This window comes from Amblyomma mixtum, chromosome 1 (assembly GCF_055824585.1).
Source record: "Amblyomma mixtum isolate Tamu chromosome 1, ASM5582458v1, whole genome shotgun sequence".
NCBI lineage: Eukaryota > Metazoa > Arthropoda > Arachnida > Ixodida > Ixodidae > Amblyomma > Amblyomma mixtum.
In genome coordinates, this window is record NC_143012.1 from 10,350,861 (window position 1) to 10,373,643 (window position 22,783).

The following is a 22,783-nucleotide window of genomic DNA, read 5'->3' on the forward strand; positions in this document are numbered from 1 at the left end:
TAAAGGTGCACTGAAGAGGAATCTGAACTCGTCTTTTTGCCGCGGGAACTCAATCTGCACGTTCCGAGCATTCTTAGAAACTGCGATTTATTGCACTGTGTGGCCGATTTCCCTAATTAAATTGAATTAACACCCGGCTCCCGCCTTTTTTTTTTTTAATTCTCCCTCGTACGGTGGGTGGAGTCGACCAACGCGGGGAGTGCCTTTCACCTAGTCCTGTGGCGGCTTGCCGCTCTGCCATTGGCGGAGTAATACGTAGTAGTCCGTAGAAGCAAATAGTCTGCGCATATTTTTATTTCTGCGGGCTTATTTTGCGGTTATATTATCTGCAAATAAACTATTTATTCGCGGAAACCTAAAAAACAAATGAAGCGAAAGCAAAGCCTCCACAGAGCTGGCTGAAAGGCACTCCCCGCGTTGATCGACTCCGCCCACCGTACGAGGGAGAATTAAAAAAAAAAAGGCGGGAGCCGGGCGTTAATTCGATTTAATTAGGGAAATCGGCCACACAGGGCAATAAGTCGCAGTTTCTAAGAATGCTAGGAGCGTGCAGATCGAGTTCCCGCGGCAAAAATACGAGTTCAGATTCCTCTTCAGTGCACCTTTAATATGTGATGTAGGTTGAATGTTTTGCCATTCTCTCTGGTTTAGCAGTAGCAAAGCTATACTGTTACTGAGTATGCTGTGCCTTAACATGCCCAGTGACTGCAAAAGCTGCATGACAAATAAAAATGCTTAGTGGCTGAGTAAAAACAACTTTAATCACAATGGGAAGCATATAAACAACTTGTGGTGAACATACAGCAAGCAATAAAAGAAATTCATACAACTTGTTTCTTCCTTGCTGTTTCCATAGTGTTAATCTCTTGACTAAAATCTTGGCATAATATTGCTATGCATGGCCTAGAGCGAGTTTAGGACTTGTTACAAGAGTAATAAAAATAGCAAGTTCCACACGTCGCTTAGAGTGGTCATCAAGACATCAAGAACAAACATGGTTTGCAATGGAAAGTTCCTGTTATCGTCTTTGCTAACCTTACTTGTCGAGTTTTATGCTGCTGATTTATTTTTAATGCATTTCAGGACTTGCTGGGGCATTGAATACACCAGCAGGGATTTGATGTGAAATGCAATACAATTAAGACATAATTTAAATCCCAATAATATAAGTGAGTCTATATCAGTAGATAACCGATTTAAGTGAGTCAATATAGACATTATGTTTAGTGGATGTGAAATATGCACATTTTAACAAAAAGACTTCATTAATGTCAGATATCCATGGCGACAGTACGCGCTTTTCCTCGCAACATGTCACTAGAATACGAGACCAGCAAGTTCAGTGACTACACATTTATCACGGCGTGATAAAACAAGGTGCTTTATGTCTTGGAGAAGTTTTTGGATTCGTGTGTGAATAGTAGGTGCAAGTGCAAATGCATCAAAACAACAAGAAAGAAAAGAAAAAGGCCACAGTGGTACCATTGCATGTGTTCAGCCAAATCATGGCATGCAGTAAAATGACATCGTATTTGATGTCAAAAGCGTTATCAAGTCTAATGTGAAATATTAATGCATTCAACTGTGAGTTAACCAAATCAAGCAAACAGCTCAACAACATAAACCAATCAGCCGATCCAGTCATTGCCACATTCTCATTTCTTGCCATGAACATCTAATAGCAAGTTCATTTGTGGCGTTGACATGTTTACCAAGAAGAAAGTGCACCACACGATGACAAAGTTCCTCATAACACTGACCAAATTACAGTAATATAGGAAGTTAAAAGAAATACTAGTCACAAAACTCACTTGCTACTCGTAATAGCCTGAAATAATGCTTCAGTAGCAATTTGCTTAAGTTCAGACAAGGGATCACCGTACTGAACATTCAAAGAGACTAGCCATAATCCCGCTTGTTTTACTCTGGTATTCAACATATGATAAAAGCATACAAGAAAAGAAACAATACGAGTAAAAAAAAATGGCCACATCTGCATCATACCTCCAATACAATGCTAATAAAATCTCATTATGGAGTGTCACAAGCTAAAGTGTGGCAACTCTTTCTGCTCTAAGGCAACATTTAACACACACATCATCAATGTAAAAGTTCTAAATATTTAAAATATAGTGATTCAAAAGTACCCATACTTCAGAGTAAGGACACTGCTAATGTATGAACCAGAAAAATATTGTATCAAATTTAAAAGTATTTCTTTCACGCTTACATGTAGTGTTAGCAATATTGGTTGAGCAAGTGTTTCTTGGCTTGATCAGTGGCAACTTGACTTCAGCAACAGCATGGAACCAGTTTAGCTTCAGCAACCACGTGAACCAGGCTTGCACATGCAGTGTTTTTATGCTAGACATGGAATGGCATGTATTTCCTAGTCAAGCCTATCTATCGCGCTTGACTTGTGGCATGTTCACATATATGACAGGCACACTATTACGTGTTCACAATCATAATTTTCAAGAAATGTGGCATCTAAACCAAAAGCTGCCCTCGATGCTCCGAGTAAATAGTAAAGTATGGTCCCGTATAAGTAGCGCTTAGCTTGATGTAAAAGTCAATTACTCAATGTTGCCAACACCATCATGAGGCAGCCCAGAAAGCAAGGTCACAGCGAAGTCCATAGATACTCGCTCCTGAAGGACTCTGGTCACTGTCACATAGCTTGTATCCGGTACCTATTATAAGTTTCCCATTCTGTTCAGTATCAATGATGTCAGTAAGAACGGTTTGACCCCATTCATCATCCTTCTTTTGTTGTTGCTTGTTTACACTCCTTCCAGGAACAAGTTACAACATAGCAACAGTGTAAAACAACATTATTGTCATGTCAGAATCATTTTGTCAGACTTGAAGGATGCTGATCCTTCAAGAGGAAAACTGACTAACAGCCACTAAAAGTGACTGCTGAAGTCAAGACTGAGGGAGCAACTGGTAATCAAATACTAAGTAGGTATCCTCTGTCATGATGGAGAGCACTGCACGTGGCCGCATTATTGTTTTGCTGCTCTGGTAAGCTACTGGGTGAGTATTCCGTCTAAGCCGAAATTGTTGGAGTTGCACCATTCCATTCAGTGTAGCACTACATAGTGGCTGCTTCTGATATGTTGGCCACAGCAGCTACAATGCCCCGCACCTCAGTAGTCTAAAAGGCACATTGCGTCATGAACTGGCAGTGCGATGGCACCCGCCAAGGCGATGCCCGTGCTGTCCGCCAGCGATGCAATGCGCAGGGAAAATTCACGGTGCTGAGGGGCTACCTGAAAACATGACGGAACAAGCAAAATTTTAAATTTGGCGCCACATTTCTTCATTTGTTAATGAATGTTGTAGCCCTTGCTTGAGGGTCATTACAGGAGAGGAATTGTCAAAAAAGGAATTCCAGGCACTGTCAACACACCATCAGAAAGCATGGTCAAAGCACGAATACAGGATCCGGCTGGTTTTTGGGGACCCTGACAAAGGATATTCTTGACACTCAATGCTACGTCATAATAAAGTTGTTTCTCTCTCTTTCTTCAGACCAGACAAGCTGAGCAGCAGTATCGTACTAAAGCATTTCAATGTGCGCTGCTAACCTAACCTTCCTTTTTTTTACGAAGAAGCACAATTCTTCCCTTCCATCTAGTTCGTTTCTGATGAAACAAAATGACTATTAATTCTGCACGAATCATCACGCAGCCAGAGCTATGATTGCTGCATCTTGCCGCACAGTTTGCTACAATAAGCAGCTGGACAAACAGCTGTACCTTTGACATTTGCACTATGATAATAAGGCATGGAAAATTGCTCAGGTCAAAAAGGGAATCGAAAGCTGTGACGGAGGTAAAGCTTAAATGATCAATTTTGCCATAACGTCACATCCGAAAATTGTAGCACCAACAGATTCATTTAGGAGTCCTGCAAGCACTGGTTTTTTAATTTCCTGAGCCAGTAAATATACAGGACACAATAAAGGCACTAGACTGAAACTGGATCGATTCGCACTTGCTTGCAGGACATGCTGATATGTAATGCATGCCAAGATGATGATCGAGTCTGAGGTACACAGTTCTCTTTATCAATGGCCGTGCTGGAAATGAGCAACATGTTTTGCATTTCGCTCAATATAGTGAACTCACGTCTTTAGAGATCCGGTAGAAAGTGTTGACGTAGGCTGCTCCGCCGAGGAGACCTTCGTAGAGGACAACGACAACTACAATCCAGAAGCTGGGCAGGAAGAGGAAATAGGCCTCCGAAAGGATGAAGGCCATGTTGGCAAACTACGGAAAAAAATCCCACATTATAAAACTTGCATGCTGTTTTTTACTCCACGAAAACAAGAGTCATATTCTGAAGCCATCACTTGCAGCAAGGTATTCACTTTCGCACAACACACCACCTGTTGTGCTACACCTGTTGTTGCATTGCACTGATTGCAACATGCATGGCTTCTCTGAATGCATGCGCCAATTTCTGGTGCTTTTGCAAGTCAAAATCATCACCACTATTTTATGATCCCACCTTGAAGGCAGCATCACAAAGCTTAAGCGTGTCAAAAGGAGCTACAAAATAATTCTGACAGTACTTTGTGTTACTGTACCTGCTTTCGTTATTTGCGGTAGTCTAAATTAATGTGAAACTTGCTGAAAAGTGTTCCATTCTAGTATCCTTGTTTACAACTTGACGACAAAGTCAAACTGGCAGCATCCAGAGAGGCTAATTTTCTTTGCTGTACCCAGTTCTGCTGCTTCAGAAAGTCAGTGTGCTCTAACAGAGATATCCACAGAAATATTGTTCCACGGTACAGCTCCAATACTGTTAGTGGCTTGAACCTCAGACTTAAACCCGTTTATACTAAGCGGACACTTGGTACAAAAAGTCTTTTTCCTTTCTTTACCATGTATTATCACATTTGTTTCAAACTGAATTCAATGTATACATTGTGAGGCTACAATCAAGGTAGAAGCTTTGTCCACAAGGCACTTTTCCACATTTACAGCACTACGCATACACCCAGAAGAAATATTTATGACAAACCTGTAACAATGGAAGCAGCCACAGCTTTCTTATTTGTATAATATTTACAGAAGACCGTGAAATGAGCACACCAACTTGATACATAACTTGAAGCCTGAAACAGAAATCAATGTTGCAGTGTTTGAAACAATAAACTGGTGATCTTGTCTTGCAAAAACATAACAGTGTGCTTACCACCTGTACTGCTCCTTGTGTGTGAGCTTTGTGTTCCTGAACACTATTAGCTCAAGCTGCAACGAGACAAAGGCTTCATGTAAATACTGTACTTCAGCTTGGTTAGTTCAGGTTGGGAGAGTGTTATTCAATACCATCAGCATTAGCCAAAAGAATAAACAAGCTAAGGCAGTTCATTTAGGATGTGTAATAAAATGGACGAGGAAAGAGACATATCAGCACATACCAGTCCTTGGTTTATGAAGTACTCGGCAAAGTAGACAAGCCCAAGAGGAATCATGAACCTGAGCAGTGGCTGAAATCAAAGTGGTACAGACTTGTGTACATAATTAAACAATACTAAACTGTGTGTATTTCAACACTAACGCATCTGGTTATGCATACAAGGTATCAAACCTAAAATGATCACAGCTGTAAAAGAACTCAGGCAAGTGTAAAGCCAAAGCAGTCTTTTAATGCTAATGAGACCATTTTTGTTCACAGCTAACCTAACAATTTAGTAGCATTACATACTGAGTTTAGAATAGACAAGCAAAGGAAAAATCAAATTAGAAAATAGTTAGCAACACCAAACAAAACATTTATGACGCTGTTTCTCAGCAAAAAAAAAAAAACGAACTCGAGAAGTTTTCTTGATTTCTGAAGAAAGAATGAAGTATATCTTCCCTAGTTTTGTAGCAAGAGCAAGAAATGGACATATGCCGCATGGCATTTTCACGACCTCTGTTCTCCATTGTTTTACATGATCTGTTCAGTTTGGAGAAAGAACTTTTACGGTAAAAACATTGTTAGCAAAAATTTTTAAAAATTTTTAAGTTTCATGTTGTGCTACTGATATGCAATTGCTTTTAGCAGTTTCTGTTCGGTAATAGAGAAAGTGTCAGTAGTAGTACCTGTATTTTCTATGTCACTGCCCGTTCCGTCATTCACCTCTCATTCTGCTTATGAGTGACTGTCAATACTTTCAAGCTGCGCATTTGATAATGGTTCTGCCTCAACTGACCTTAATAAGCTTCAGCTTTTGAACAAATGTGAGCGTGCTTTTGATTTGCTCTGAACAACCGCTGCTGCAGCTCAGAAGTGGTTCTTCATCAGGCACGACCACACTGGGCTGTCTCGAGCGCAGTCTTGGATGGACTAGAATGCCCCAGAAACTGCAAGGCACAGAAAAAAATACACATCAGCAATTTGTAGTCATGTCTTGCTAGCCTCTACTTTTAACGATGTCCTAACTTGCAGCATTATCTAATATTTCCAGATGATGAGCGCACGTCTGCATGAATATATTCTCACAGTACAGAAACAATTAGTAACAAAAAAAAAATGCCGGTATACCCATATTAAAACTCCGGCAGCTGCATAAGCCTCCATGACACAACTGTTCTCATGCAATGCTGAGAACAATAACTGATGGACAGGGGTTGACAAACCAATGAGAGAAGCCTTTGTCTTAAAGTGGACTCGCAGTGATAATGATGCTTCAACTGAGTAGTATACACAATTTCTACTTTGCAAGACACCGGTTCGATACCACCACTTAGGAGACAAACTTCAAGTTTGACTGCAAAATTCACTTTGGTACCGCTTAACTTAAAACTTGAGGAACGCTCCCTTTTGAACAATTTGTGCTTCTACAATTCCAAGGAAATGTACTTTTTCTGTTAACAAAATGCTCAATCTAAACAAAGGTACGTGTGTGGTGGTAAAAATGGAAACAAGAAAGGGGCCTTAACTTTTTGAGTTGTTGTATATGGTGACACACAAACTACCTTTCATTAACAATTAACAAACCATTCCATTAATCACACTAGTCTTACATTATAGACTAGAATAAAAATTCGGGGGGCGCTTTGTTGACCTAAAGCGCCGAAAGGCCTTAAGCGCGGTGTTGCTGCTTGTGTCACTGATGCGTTGTTACGATGTTAAGCTTCACCTCTGAGTGTGGAACGCGGTAGCGTCTTGAAACGCTGCCAGGGAGACCACAGAACACCATCGCCCGTTTGGCTCTACGCCTTGCTCATCGGTAAATTAGTTTTTGAGGAAGGGAAATGTGTCTATCTCGCATATCTCGGTGGACACCTGAACCTCGCCTTAAGGAAAAGGAGGAAGATGGGAGTGAATGAAGACACCGTATTCATTAGACACGCCTTTGTTCATTCCAAACCATCGAGCTCGCATGGCGGAGTGGTTACCGTGCTCGTCTCGCACTCCGGAGACCCTGGTTCGATTCCCGAACTCGACCAAATTCCTTCTCGGATTCAGTTATTTATTTGGTCTGACTAGAAAGCTGAATTAGGCTAAATGGTTAATTAACTAATTAAGTAAACTCAGCCCCACTTAGTTGGAGCATCACTATACGATCCCTTTAGTTGGTTGCATGGTTACTAGCCAAAGTACAATTGGCCCCATTTGAAATTCGCGCACTGTGACGTCACAACCATTTCGGCCAATTGAAAAGCGTGACATTTCTGTCGACAACCCCTGCTTACAACTATGAGGCATTAAAGGCTTCCGCCTTAATAAGAACATCCAAAGCCCCTTCCACACATGTTCATTGAATTCATCAGAACCATCCTAAAACTGCAGAGTCAAGTCACACTAGCTCGTACACATGCTGAGGTCAAGTGATCATTGTCACCATGGCTTGACAGATCACTCTGGCAGCACATTAACATACCAGCTGCACACAGGAAAACCCTTGCAACATAATGCACAATATGGTGCGTTTTAAGCCAAGAACCATCAATACTGCCAACAAATGATGGCAAGCAAATGGCTTCTTTCGTTTTGCCCTGAAATCACCAACGCCATTGTGTAGGTTTATGCACAACTTTTTTATGCATGGAAGCACAACTTTTAGTGAGGTTGTATAATTAATGCTGTTTCTTTTGCTAACCAATTTCATCTGGTGAGTTATTGTTTTCTTTTGTTTTTACTTGTTTTTCTTTCTTATCTTTTGCACCCAAGACTGCTTTGCAAGCAATGGTACACTTCACTCTGCTGTTGCAATCATAAAAGACCCTGTTTACAGTTTTGACTTTTATGTCTTCTGCAGGAAAGACAATAAGTAGCCAATTTAAGATTATTACAAACCGAGAAAAGCGAATGCTGAAGTGGTTAGTTGGTTTATGCAGTTTAATGTCCCCAAGTGAATCAGGCTATGAGGGATGCCGTAGTGTAGGGCTCCGAATAACTTCGACGCGCACTGACATCGCGCACTACACGCGTCTTTAGCATTTCGCCTCCATTGAAATGTAAACGCCATGGTCGGGATCGAACCCATGTCTTTCAGGCCAGCAGCCAATCACCATAACCACAGAGCCACCACGGCAGCCCGAATCCTGAAGTCAACTGTGTGGTCAGTCATGTGCTGATGTTTTAGCAATACCTAATTTTATGCCTTCTGCACAGTTCTGCTTCAGAATTCTGCTTCAAGTGTCTACCACATTTGTTTCACAAATATACAAACTGGTTTTTGGTATTGTATTGTATGCAGGGCTTGACGTCCCAAAGCTGAAAATGGGCTCTGAGAGATGCTGTAATAAATGGCTCCAGATTATTTTAGAGTATCTGGGGTTCTCCAACATGCAATGACATCGCATAGCGCACGGGCATGTTTGCGTGTTGCCCCCATCGAAATGAGGCTGACTGCAGATAAGGTTTGATCCCAAGAGTGGCACTTGCCTCACTGCCATCATCACTGGTACACACAGCATGACCAAAAGGGTCGTTTCGGGCGTCAAGACTGATGCCATGGCAGCATAAGACAGGGCACCCAGGACACCAGCGCCACCTAAGGAGCACGCACAGAACAAATCAGAGCACGCAGTTTCTGCACAGGGCTGCAAGAAGCCGCAATGAAAAATGTGCTCTACTCTATGCATTTCTGAAGTCTCTCCAAACAAAACATCATATTGCATGGGCACTGTAGATGGACAGACTGCACGATGGCTGCCAATTAGTCAAGTGTGATAAAGAGACCAGACGCAACAATGAAATGGCAGTACAGTAAAAGGTCATTAATTTGCCACACTAATTTGGAAATGCGGCTGATTAGAATTACTGGCTCAGCCCCGCCAATAATCATGTACGCCTATGATGTCAGACGCTTGCTAATTTGAATGCTACGGGTCTCGCATTGGTTAATTCGAATGAGCCCCGAAAGAAGGCCGCAACCAAGTATGACCGGTGCGGCATGATCACCCAAACAGCCCTCTCGAAACCTGAGTTCCACGCTGCAGAGTTGCTCATGCACCACTGACATGCCTCCAACGGCAGGTGTGATGAGAAATGGAGAGCCCTGTCACCAAGACGACTGCATAGTTTCGGTTTAGCTTTTCTGAGCTATGCGCCAGCCCACCTCAAATTGGGCAAACTTTGGCAGCTTCGGGAACAAACACTTGTCATGTTTCTCAGCGAAGTTCACTTCAGTATCTTTTAAATCTTCAGCATGAAGCCTTGAGAACATACCCTTCAAGCATTTTTGGGCTCGCAAACTGAGGGCAATGTGCTAGACTAGTGTGTTGAACATTCCAACAGCATGTCCAAACAACAACACTGGACTTTCCATGAAATCGCAAAGTAACCATATAGTTCTCTTGCAACATTTTTTAATGTTTAATAGAGACAATTTTAAGTCAGTCCAAACATAAGAGGTACATGTACAGATAAAATAAAAAGGCAGAAAAAAAACAATCATCCTTATCAATCTCAAAAAATGAACATTGACGCCATACTTTTTGCACTGAACAGAATTACCGAATTTAACACTGATGCAAACCTTAAACTTTCTTTTTACGTGAAAAAGCTCTAAATTCTTTGAAACAAAAGCACCCTTAATTTTTGCAAAAGGCACACGCACCTGGTGTTTTTGAGTTCTACACATTTCATGGTTCTTTTAATCTTACCCTTTACATATCATTTTTTTTTACCCTAAATCAGTGTTTATGCATCTGATTGAAATTCTCCAAATAAAGTCCAAAAAAAAATGTTACTATACTGTACTTAAAATGGTACTGCAATTAAGTACAGACGACACAATCATACACAGCAGTAAATGAGTTGCATACCTGTGCCCGATGACCAAGTTGATATCACATCCCTGCAGATAAGAATAGGTGTCAGCAAACAGCTCAGGCAGTCTCCTTATCACTTCTTCACCAAAATTTGCCATGCCATTACCTATCAGTCTTGTGGAAATAGAAACTTACGATTCAAAGTAGGATGAGTAAGCAAGGAACGTGATCTCGCCCAAGCCACTTCCAATGGCAGCGCAGACAACCCCTGCAACGATTCAATTCAACAATGCTTGTACAGCAATAACTGTCAATTAAAAGATCAGTGGATTCGTGATTTGCTCACCAAGAAAGGACATCCACTTGGCAACAGTGAAGGAGGTCATAAGAAAACTTGAGCAAGAAAGCAGAACAACAGCTATAACTTGAATGCTGGCAAAAGAGAGGGAAAATTTAATTCGCTTAATTTTTCTTCCAAGTTCAACAAGTATCAGTGAATATAGAGCACTGTTTGGTCAAAGTGATTGTGGTTCTATTTTTATTTATAAGCATGTACATGTCCTCCTCTCTTCTGAGCAGCTCGCTGCAACTATCTATATGCAACATAATAAATCTGACACAGAGGCTGTTTATTTCTTCAGCTTAATCAGAATTCTTCCATGAGAACGTGCATCCGGTTGACTACATGTACAGTATGCCTCATACTTAAAGGGAACGTGGGAAATGGCTAAACCAGCTCTTAAAAAGGAGAAAAGTAGGTTTCACTGCAAGGCAAAGAAAAGGCACAGAGAGCTCGAGAGGAGGAGCCTGAAGCCATGCTACTGCTTCGCAGTGAAACCTACTTTTCTCTGCATTAATAGCCGGTTTAGCCATTTCTCGCATTTCTTCTAAATATGACACGTACTGTACATGAGGGCTACCACTGGCTATCAGTCATGTGGCCTGAAGCTATGTACAGTTCAAGCAGTGTACATTCAGCTTTTTGTCACCATTGAGTTTCATCACAGCAAAATTCGGTAAACAGCTTGGCATAAAGGCAGGCTGTTTGTGCAAGCCATGTATGAAGCTCATCTCTGAGAATTCAAAAAAGCAGATGCATGCCAGACGTGTGTTCTTCTGTGAGATAATCGTACCTTGTGCTGATGTTGAAGAAAGGGGCAGTGAGCTTTATAAACAGGGCGGGCAGGATATCTGCAAGTAGGATTGCCTGGAAGACAGAGACAACAGCGATAATAATTTACCACCTCATCGACACAGCTGCAATATGTACTTTCTAAAATGAAGAAAACTAATTCGTACTGCAGAAAAAAGCAAGTTGAATGGGATGGGAATGGCAATAAATAGGCGACATTAACAGAGCCATACAAATAAAGGGCACAAGGATGTCACTGCACATGAAATAAATCAGAATTCAAAGACTCATGACATGTCAGATTAGACATCCCATGTAAATGACATCAGCGACCACAAAACAGCACAATAATCTGTTAAAAGAAGTTATAGCCCATACTAATGTACCAATGTGCTTAGAGCGTTATTAACCAATGCGCACATGTCATCATTATACAAGCTCCACAAACAATCCATGCAACATGGGCAGTGGCTGGCAAGTGACCACTTGTTTGCAGCTGCAAGTCTAGAATGTCACTTTTTGTAAATTAAATTTCTGTGACCTCAAAGCAACAACATTTTATTGACTGATGGAAGAGGACCATAATGCAAGTCTCTCTCAAAACCACACAATATATAATCAACTATCGAAATTTCCGGTATCAGTAACACTGACACAAAACTGGTTTCATTTACATGTGACTGAACACGAAGTGAAATGAGGGAAGTGCTCAACAATAATCATGTTGTCAATCAAAACATGCACAACGTACATGTTCTGATTCAACATTCTCGAAATAACATAAGATGTTCAGAACCTGTCAGAAAACATCAGCCTGCTGTTAATGTATTGGTCCCGTTTTTCAGCCTATTTAACTACATCTACCCTGTTAACAGTTGGAAAAAAGGGTAACAGGTAACACATGAGGATTGCCATAGAATCAGGATTGTACAATGTTAAAATGGGCAGCCTGCATCGGCAAACAGATATGTCACATGAAAAGTCACATTTGCTACAAAAAAGAGCTGTACGTTACATAGCTGATGTCCATTATACATACTCCACAAAACCACTTTTTCCAAAATATGAAATTCTTCCTGTGTTTTGTTTTTATAATTACAGGTTGATGTTGTGCTACAAAGGTTTTGTAAAGTTTGGCATTGATTACATAATTCATCTGGCAAAACTCAAAAAAAACACAAATATTCGTCAGACCCGACATAAAGAAATGTGGTTTGTACACACCCCGAGAACCTCCTATGATGAACAATCTCTATCTTATACATTACCTTCGCTGTTAAACTTACTAGACCGACAAAATTTTGATCCTTCCAGAAACCGAAACTGTCGCATTAGACGTTTTTGTCAACTTATTCATTTGCAAGGCTAAACCATGCCTTCCTATTCGCCTAATTTTGTTCACCACTGTTGCTTATGTGTGTTGATTTATCTGTATTACCTTTTGTTGATTCTCCGATTGATTGCCGTCTTGTTTCATTCTGTATTACCCGTTGCTTTGTGATATTTTTTCTTTTTTTTTTGTGTAAGACTGGCCGTCATCCTGCTGTCATGCCAACTAACAAGGGGTCGGGACCTCGTTAAGCTGTTCGAGCTTTTAGTCCCGTACTCCTCCTTTTCTAAGGAAATAAAATGAATGATTGATTGATTGAACTTACCCCTGTGGATGTTGGATTGCATCTTGTGCTGTTGGGTGGGTGTGGATCCACCGTAACCTAGGTGAGGGCAGCAGGGTGTTAAAACGCAAGCAAATGAAGTAAGCAAATAAATCCTTCATGGCTGTAGCGTTCTTACATTATGAGGACCAAGATCCTTGTTGAGGATGTCAAACGCTGCACTAAGCATAACCACATATGCATAATTGTTGCAAAGCCCCAAGAGCCTGGAATGAATCACATATGTATGCTCATTAGGTTGTTCCTCTGGGAAAGTGGCTGCAACATTGTGAATGACAAGCTGCAGCACAGTACACAATGAGATGAGTCAGGTGAAAGGAAGCAGCACCATAGGAGTTCATCGTTTTTCATTGTTCCACGTCACAGTCAAATGTAAAATGAATTATCTTGCATGTAAGATGCATGTAAGAACAAAGGCCTACTTGTACACAGGATGATTACATTTCGCAACAATGTTTACAGCTCTAGAATGCCTCAGTCTATTGTATTTGTTCCAGTGCAAGGCAGCAACATTTTAGGCATGCCCCTTCAGAACAAGCTTGCAGAACAAAAGAATATTAGTGTTGAGAATGACCTCCATGTCAGACATTCTGAATACAAACACGGATCAATTTTTGAATTCTTGGAAGAACAAACAACAGCTGCAAACAGGAGCTGACCATATTGTATTTCATGCTAAGTTATTGTAATCTCTTGTTAAATGCCCAACTGAATGAAATCAGCTGAACAGCCTCTATTCCATAGTAGGTCCTTACAAATATAGCTTTCCTGTGCATGAAGCCTTAATCGACTCATCTTCTTTAATATAAGACCTTTATTGAATTACACATGAAAAAAAAAAATGATCATTACCAAAAGCCTGCAAGATTGCGTGTGCGCCTGAGTTTATCTCCATGATCTGTGGTATAAAGGGAAAAGATTGTTGTTAAGATCACGAATATGCATAATACTGAGACCAATGCAAAGTAGAAATAGCAGTATTGCTTCCTTACAACTAAGCAATGATCAGTTCTCTGGTTTTACTGTGGTGTAGTGTTTGCCATTACAGCACACAATAGAATTATCCCAGTTACACTCCTCAAAATTTGTGTACAGAAATTAACACAACACCTACTCAGTTATGTAAAGGCTGACACTACACACTACTTACACATTAAATTTTCCTGCACTGCTGACCATAGGCATAGTCAAATAATTACCCTGCAAGCGAACTCTAACTTACAGATGGGCGACCCAGCTTCAAGATTAGTGGTGTGACAGCAAGCACTTGCTTATTACTATGGTGGAGAACAGCTTTGTCCTTCAGCTGTTAGTTGTTCTCTCGTTTCTGATGCTGTCACATAATTTCCTGTGTTCTCATCACTGTTGCATCCCTCTCAAGATTGCAAACACACAATTTAGCAAGTGTGATGCCAAACCAATAGCCACCATTGATGCTGACTGCTGCCCCAACAAGTGCCACCTGGCTCCAAACTTTAGCCATAATAACTGCATACTTACCTGCAGCAAAATGCACCAGTAACAGAAGCAAAGCATTACAAGAAGAGAGGCACCAGAGAGGAAATGATTCTACAGCCACCATAGCGCTTGCCAAGAAAAAGGTTCTTCAACATGTAGGGCTGAAAGCTAAACAATATACTGTAGCCTTTTTTTTTTTTTTGCCGTCTCAAGGCCTTGTGTGAAGCCACAGCAAATCTTCTACGTGCAGCCAACAAGAACAGCCCGCTACCTCAAGCAGCACTTCAAAGGAATAGAAGGGGCACACATGACACTTCAAGCCTTCTTGTTAATGTTATCTTTCATGTGACAAAATGAAGTTGTCCTTTTTTTACCATGCACATGACACATAAAACTCAGACCAAAAATTAAATGAAAACTTATGATGCAGCTGCTGCTTATGTTTGTGCTTGTCATGGGAATGTGTAAAATATACTTAACATTTAATGAGCACCATGTTATCGAGCCAGGTGGTTGGGTAACTGCTAAAACCTACAGTACTATCAAGCACCAAGCAGAAAGCCTCACAATTGCGTGGTAGCTCAAATTTTTTACTACCATTTATACCTTAACTGATTATCTCTTTACTGTTTTTGCCTTGAGTGCCCTACATGTGCAAGAGAACAGCCTCAAGTACAAGGATTTCTGCCATTCGTTTATTTATTCATTTCATTTATAAATATTGCAATCGCAGCCAGGATTTTAGCAGGACGGAATACACTGATACATACTGCTTGATAGGCAACAAGAGCAGGGCAAAAAGCAAAGAGAACTGAACAAAAAGCATCAGATACAAAAGTGTGTTCTGCATCCATTGTGTACTGATGAAGGCTGATGAAGATGATGTGCAGTGCACAGTGCACAGTGCAAGACAGTGCAGTTTAACGTGAGGTGTGGTTGGTTACGATGATATCATAGTGCTCTTATGCTGTGGCCAGCGAAGCTGGTCTGTTTGCGCCATTGCAGGTTCGAAACCCAGGCACGGCGTAGTTGTGGCAATATTTATTTTATTTCTGCAGGTCTAGCCGTCTTCAAATAGACAGCAGGTTTTTTTCAAGATTGGAAGCTTTACTGCTAACGCACTAAAAAAAGGGGGGGGGGTCCAAGAACACTGCCTTAGGGAGTGCCAGAATAGACTGGAAGTTTAAGGGAACAATGACAATTGAAGGAAACATTGTGTTGTCTGTTCAAAAGATAGGCTGAAGTCCAATTGATACGCAGGGTGTTCCTTAATAACAGATCTAAATTAAAAAGTATACGTGACTTTGTCTAAGGCTTTTGTACGTCCATGAACACTGAATCTATAAGTTTACCTGAATTTACCTGAATTTACTGATGCTCTAAAATCATGTACAGTATTTACTGGGGAGATATGGGGAAGCCTTTTCTAAATCCATGCTCAGCACTGGACAAAATATTCAACCTGATGAGGAACTCGGAAATGTCTTAATGTATTACATGCTCAAGAACTTTGCATGATACTGAAATGAATGGGGCAATGGTTTATAATGTGCCATCTATTACTGTTGTTATGAAGAGGCTGAACCCTGGCTCTTCCCCAATCGCTCCGAATCTGGCCACTACATACCGATTTAGAGAACAAAACATTAAAATATTTAGAGACCCAGGGTGAAAAACATTTTAGGAATTTACTAAACGCAACCAGGCCCAGGCAATTTTTTTAACAATGAGGTTGATGTTTAAGCTAACTCATTCATTAAGCCCTTTCGTGTTCCCTGTGCATAAAAAATGCGCACATTTAATCTAACCTGACAGAAGCACTGCAACAAACCAAATGATCATAGCCAACCTACACTGCCGTGCTTAAAGGAAATCCAAAACCTGGTCAAACACATGGCTTCAGAAAACAACACACATTCCCCAGCACTAGTACTACCAATGCCCTGATTCATGCAGACCCACGCTTTGGAGCACTTCAACAGGTTGCAGACTTGGTGACTATATGCGGGATAGGTGGTGAAATAAAAAGCTCAAAAACCAATCTCAACAACCTAGACCCGGCCAACCAATTTCCACATCCACGCAAGGGCCCCACCATCAGAAATAAAAAAAAACACGCACACACACACAATACTAGTCCGTAAAAAGAAATAATTTAATTAAGCAACTTGTTGCATCAGGAAACGAATTTCTGAGCAGGAAGTCAGATTTGATTGAGAGAACAGGTCAGGAGTAGCAGGAAAACCGCCTATGTTGTGTCATATGTGCCCAATGCTGTTATTGTCACGATTACATTTATCTGCAAAGTGCTGGTAAGCAAGGCAGATCCGTACATAAGCCGGATCTATAAAAGTCGACTCGCATGCGTGAGCATGAGCACTTCCGCGGGATGCGCGGCCACAAAATGCTTCAGAGAAATGACAACATCCCGCACGTGCTGATGAGACAAAGAAATAGACAAACAAAACAATGTTATTGTTCGCGCATCCACGCTGTGTCCCCCATATCCGTCTTGTTCAAGGTGCCGAACGAACGGCACCACGAAGGTAGCGATCGAAGTGTACGGACGCTAAAAGAGGCGTGGTTATATCGGAGTACATTCACAACTAACGATCGTGTAGTGCTCAAAAGTGAAGACAAAGTGGTAAACGACATGCCCCGTCCCAACACACCGAGTTTACAACGTACAGTAAGTACATGTTCTTTTCTTTCCCCCAAGTTTCACTATTAACGTTGCAACTTCTCAGCACACAAGTTTCAAACAACGAAAGTTGTAGCCACCACCCACTTTCCATTGTACTTTGAAAACAGCGCCTAGCTACTTCAGTTGGTTTGATCACGAAATCAAGCAGAGTGAACATGCTACAAAGCGAGACTGCTCTGGATTTCGAGGCGGCGCGTCGTAAGCGACGTTGTCACAGTCAGCGAGTGACAGACAGTAAGCGACAAACACTATAGCCCAAAACAAAACGAAAGTTGAACCTCTCGGCGCAGGTGGTGTGTCTTCCACTGCGTCGACACAGTCAAGTTGGGTTGCAGGATTCGGAGGCATTTCGCTCCTTTCGATGACGGCGCACCTCGCAGACAGCATAAAGCACTAGACGGTCATAACTGTGCAGGCATCCTGCCAAGAAGATAGTTCACAGCGCTAGGCTGCATATTCGCAGGTTATCAAAGATAGCGGCTACAGCTGTTGCGCTATTACGCGCCAGCAACCGGAAACTGCGCCAACAGGGCTATGGATAAGGCTATAAACGACTATCGGTATGGATATACAAATTACAAGTAAAGTCGTGCTTTATTTCTTGATGCACTTCAAATTAAAATAAAAAGCATTTTATTTTCCAATGATGCGTAAGACATTAGTATAAACTTGAATCACCACCTAAGCAGCTTCAGTTTCGATTTCAGTCAATGACGTTCAAAAAGTTACCGGAAGTAAGCATCCTTGTCCCGGAAGTCAGCCTTTAGCAGTGCAAAAAAAAAACGAGGCAGCACGGTTTTTCAGTTTCAGTTTCGGATTTCACCTTGATATTTCTTTTAACCGTTCTCGTATTTTTCCACGATAATGCCTACCTGTTGCGCAGTCACCTGCATGAAAAGACCAGCAAAGTCTTCAGGAAAGGCGTTTCAAAAAGACCAGTTTTTTTGCGTTGCAATGGGACGATGTTAGCAGACGACAGGACGTCGCTACACACAACCAAGACCTACTGCGCACACGCACAACACGCACGTACGGAGCCTCGTCTGCTCAGCTGTGTGTCGTCCCTTTGCGCAGCGTCGCCAACATCGCGTTTTATTGTGATGCACGTTCCCGCGCTCTAAGTCCAAGTTATACCATCAGTGGGAGGAAAATTTAAGGAAGGCACAAGGCAGTCGACTTTGCAGTGACACTTTACCGAATTATGTTTCTATCAGACCGGAGTGAGTGCACGGCTACTATCTGGTGAGGTGCCGACGGTTTTCTGGTTCTCATCAGCGCTTCGAAAAGGTACGGTACTTCTTTTTCAACGAAGTATATCAAGTACTGCCTCGTATTGTACTAAACTATGCCTGAATGGGCTTGTATTCGTGGTGCTTGGTGCAGTGACCTCTTTCCTTCCGTTCCTCTTTCTCGTCCACAACTTCCCTCGCGCTGTGCACATCGAAAAAGGCACGCGCTGTAGCATTCACCCTTCTCGACAGTCGACCTCGCGCTGTGCATCTTTAAATATATATACTAACGATGCCCGAGCATAGTTCTACGTGCTTCTTGTAGATGCAGTTGTACAGATGTGGATGTACTATGGAGTTAGGTTGAAAACACGTCTGGTAGGTAATAGACGTCCTAAAGCGATAAACATCACCCGCGATCTATGAGACGAAACATCGGCTGCCTGCAACTCGGAACTGAAACTGGCTCTTCGAGAGGTGATAAATTGGTAAATTGGTTTTTGAGGAAAGGAAATGGCGCAGTATCTGTCTCATATATCTCGGCGGACACCTGAACCGCGCCGTAAGGGAAGAGAGGAAGGTAGGAATGAAAGAAGAAAGAGAGAAAGAGGTGCCGTAGTTGAGGTCTCCGAAATAGTTTCGACAACCCGGGGATCTTTAACGTCCACTGACATCGCACAGCACACGGGCGCCCGAATGTCAGGATTTCCGTCATCGTTCGCCTTTTCTCTGCTAAGCGAAAATTCGGTTTAAACATGACCTCCGCCTCATTGCGTTTCCACTTGTGTCCCTTCACGCTCGGAAGACAAGAACCAGACGTACGTACGCCTTTACCACGGGAGGGTGAAACCTGCATGTCTGTTTCCTCGGTTGCTCTGAAATTACAAGGCTCTCCAAACGATACTCAGATTTCTCGCTTGCTTATTCCTTTGGTATAAAAACAGATATCACGACAGAACAGCGCCAAAAACTACGAACGAAAGGATGAAAAGCACGACTTTTTGCATTGAAATACACAGCAGATATCAGACTTCCGAAACAAGCTGTCAACTTCCGGTGGCTTCACTCCCGCTCGCCTATCGGCAAGCTGGAATGCGGCATCCAGCCACCTAATGAGTGATCTGAGCACTGATCGGAAGCAGGCGGAGTGGGTGAGGCATGGTGAGGGAACAAACGAAGGTTAGTGACATCCCAGCCAAAATCGAGAGGAAGAAATGGGCTTGGGCAGGGCATGTAATGCGAAGTAAAGATAACCGCTGGTCCTTCAGGGTAACGGAGTCGATTCCAAGAGAAGGCAAGCGTAGCAAGGGGCGGCAGAAAGTCAGGCGGGCGGATGAGATTAAGAAGTTTGCGGCGATACGGTGGCCGCAGCTGTCAAAGGACAGGGTTAATTGGAAAGACATGGGAGAGGCCTTTGCCCTGCAGTTCCTTCCTCCATGCCTGCAGTGGAGATGCCTTTGCCCTGCAGTGGGCATAGTCAGGCTGCTGCTGCTGCTGATGATGGTGACGATTTCAGCAGGTTTGCGACGCCACACGTTTTAGTGCAGCTGGACAGCTGCGCGGCAAATACGGCAACGTACGCGTTGCCGCTGCTGCCATTGCCAGGCTTGCCTAGCCACATTTGCCGTATGGTAGCAGTCTTTACTGTATGGTGGTGATGAAACCCTCCAGTGAGCGCCAGATCAAGTGAGGCATACAACAACTGCAATAGCTCTTAATTCGCGTGTTATCATTCCGGCTTCTGGATCAGTTTAGCGGGGAAGTTTGAATGAATTAAAACGACAAAGCAGCGGTTACATTGCAGGTTCTGTATGCCACACGTGATCGCATACGCACTTATGATACCGCAACCATCGTCCGACAACTAAAACTGCGAATAAAACTAGAGGAAACTATTTATTGAGTGCTGATGGATTTCATGTTTACCAGTTTTGTACGCATCACTCCAGAGCAAAAAACATGTACAAAAACCAAGGTAGCACAGAAACGTTACAATAATGTCACATTTTTGTGTTGGTCAAATGTCGCAAAGTTTAATGTCCTTTTTTTCTAACGTTTTTGTGCTGTTACAAATGAACGTTAGAATAAACTTCCTCCCATATTAATGAAAAATTTAAACAACATTAATGTAGCATACATTTCACATTCTTGAAAAGTTCAGTAACCCTGCACAAGCATGTAAGACCGCCAGTTGGTAAGCTTCACAACATCACAACTCTTTGCAAGGACCAACAACGGGGACCACACGGATAGCATGGAGTCAAGCTATATGTAGCCGTCACTGAGGGGTGTACAAGGGGTGATTGTAGCGAATGGGTAATAATTAAGCAAAGCTTTCTGACAAATTAATGGGGTTGTGCATTCAGTCTATGGCCTGTACAATCTATAATTTTGTCTATTTCGTCTATTTTCAATATTTTGTCGTCTTTTTTTTGTCTATTTCGACGAGTTACGTGCACTGGAGAGGTTGCTTTGCCTGCAAGCTTCTCGAAAGCGCATGTATTTTGGCGCGATATAGCCAAAATTTGTAAGGCTACAGTGCCGAGGGTAACCGCGTTTTCGAAATTCTAAACACTCATATGAATATTACTTACGGTTGGCTACATGTCTCTCTATAATCAAAGAGCCTAACGGTAATAGTTAAAAAGTTAACTATTCAATATTAGCTAACCAGCCAGCTGCTAGGTAACACGTCTTGGCTGTATTCTTATGTACTACACTGCTGAAAATCCTATGTCGAAAAAAGCGCTCTTATAACTCAAAACACCTATTTCTAAAAATTGTGTACAATCTTAGGTGAAGCCCCCTGTATATGATTAGAAAGAGGCCGAGACTGTGCGGAAGCGGCATGGTGCACAAGCCGGCACGTGTTGCAGTATACGTACGCTCGAGCATTGGAAGGGAGCCTAGTAGTTTAATCCAAAATATAAAATTCATTTGATCTCACACCACAGGTTTAACGCTCAAACATTCGCGTTACACACTCGAATCTATCCTGGGAGTTTTTTAAAGCGCTTGCTCTAAAGACGACCGTTTTTATTTCACTATAAGTTTGTGAAAAATTAACATATCTTTACTGCGTCTTTCAGAATGGCCGGGAATTTCAGGTGTTCCGAAAGTACGCACACACTTCACTGATAACAAAATAATCTGAGTGATCAAAGTTCGAAAGTATGAAAACTGAGAAAAGTCAAAAACATAGTTACACATTCCCGTAGCCGGGATGCAACGAGCATATATTTAGTGCGTGTGTAATTTACGCGCAGTGGTTGCACTAATTAACAGAAACCTGATCTTCAGGCATACAGGTAGGTGGGGAGCCTTAACGAGGGTGCTTTGTAGAAAGGGCTATCATGAGAGGCCGAAAGCTGCTCCACACCCATTATAAAGATGAACCCTCTTATAACAACGTCCAAACGCAATTACGCGCTCTTTTTCGCCCTTCAGTAGCGTCCCAGCAAACCAAAAACCTCTCAGAGACGTCTAGCTAGACGTCTCTGAGAGGTTTTTGGTTTGCTGGGGTCAGTGCAAAATGTGTCCCATTCTAATCACATTAACCCACTGCATTCCAGGCTACTGAAAGCGCCGTATGGCCCTAACCAGCAGTAGCTATTGCCCCCCCCCCCCCCCCCCCCCCATCCTTCCACTACCCTTCAATCCATCCTTCATGTGTATACAGTCTGTATTAAGAGATGCACTGCCGTAACTATTGTATTGTATTGCAATCGTCAACATCATAAAGCATGGAAAGAAATTATAGCTTCGTAGCCTGACTTATTTTGGCGTCCCGCACGACGGGTAACACAAACTAAAAGGACAAAAAAAAGGTCGGCAAACATCGCTTGTGCAGCAGGAGAAGCGTTAATGAAGTCTATTTTTTATTGAAATAATGAGGTGTTGTTTAAACCGCGCATGCGATGTATGGTCCGAATAGATTAAAACATATCTGTGCATAAACTGTTTCATTTCAGCTCACCACACTTGTGAAGTGGCCTTTATCGGCATGTGTTCGGATACGGTCGCATGTGCATTGTTCAAAGAAAAAAATGCAATCAGAGTAATGAGGAAATAAGATAAGGTTGTCGATTTTGTATCATTGGTCCCCTACAGCTTGAGCTAACCTAAAGCTGGATTCCAAGAGAAGGCAAGCATAGCAGGGGGCGGCAGAAAGTTAGGTGGGCTGATGAGATTAGGAAGTTTGCGGGGATACGGTGTCCGCAGCTGGCAAAGGACAGGGTTAGTTGAAGAGGCATGCATGGGAGAGGCCTTTGCCCTGCAGTAGGCGTAGTCAGGCTGATGATGATGATGACAGCTGGAACGCTTCAGTCATAAATTCGACATCAGCGCAAAAAGTTCGAGGCGGG

General features: G+C 42.2%; 2 protein-coding genes across 3 annotated transcripts in view; one reads left to right on the top strand and one right to left on the bottom strand.

Moving 5' to 3' along the window:
* Nucleotides 1–739: 739 nt before the first annotated feature.
* On the bottom strand, nucleotides 740–17,726 carry Cln3 (CLN3 lysosomal/endosomal transmembrane protein, battenin). 2 transcript variants are annotated; one of them, XM_089542538.1, is made up of 15 exons: nucleotides 17,469–17,726; nucleotides 13,881–13,926; nucleotides 13,147–13,234; nucleotides 13,011–13,067; nucleotides 11,357–11,430; nucleotides 10,570–10,655; nucleotides 10,419–10,491; nucleotides 10,278–10,309; nucleotides 8,893–9,001; nucleotides 6,212–6,362; nucleotides 5,435–5,503; nucleotides 5,209–5,264; nucleotides 5,035–5,128; nucleotides 4,137–4,277; nucleotides 740–3,275 (listed from the first exon to the last, which is right to left on the bottom strand). In XM_089542538.1, the coding sequence occupies exons 1-15, from the start codon at nucleotides 17,575–17,577 to the stop codon at nucleotides 3,153–3,155; spliced, it is 1,308 nt and encodes a 435-aa protein (XP_089398664.1). In that variant the 5' UTR covers nucleotides 17,578–17,726; the 3' UTR covers nucleotides 740–3,152. The 2 variants fall into 2 exon arrangements, with proteins under 2 accessions (XP_089398664.1, XP_089398666.1); XM_089542540.1 differs by lacking the exon at nucleotides 13,881–13,926 and having other exon boundaries at nucleotides 17,469–17,708.
* Nucleotides 17,727–18,350: 624 nt separating this feature from the next.
* LOC149365431 (putative peptidoglycan muropeptide transporter SLC46) overlaps nucleotides 18,351–22,783 on the top strand; it is a 32,427-nt gene continuing 27,994 nt past the window's right edge. Inside the window, exon 1 of the mRNA XM_089542524.1 lies at nucleotides 18,351–18,477. The gene's annotated coding sequence lies outside the window, so the exon portion shown is untranslated. The remainder of the gene's footprint in view (nucleotides 18,478–22,783) is intronic.

Bases quoted from the DNA above. Each gene is read 5' to 3' on its own strand.
- Cln3 (XM_089542538.1), bottom strand. From the start codon at position 17,577: ATGCTGTCTGCGAGGTGCGCCGTCATCGAAAGGAGCGAAATGCCTCCG. The intron at 13,235-13,880 runs GTAATGATCATT...GATTCATTCCAG, and splicing joins CGCAATCTTGCAGGCTTTTG to GCTCTTGGGGCTTTGCAACA. The intron at 10,310-10,418 runs GTAAGTTTCTAT...TCTTATCTGCAG, and splicing joins TACTCATCCTACTTTGAATC to GGATGTGATATCAACTTGGT.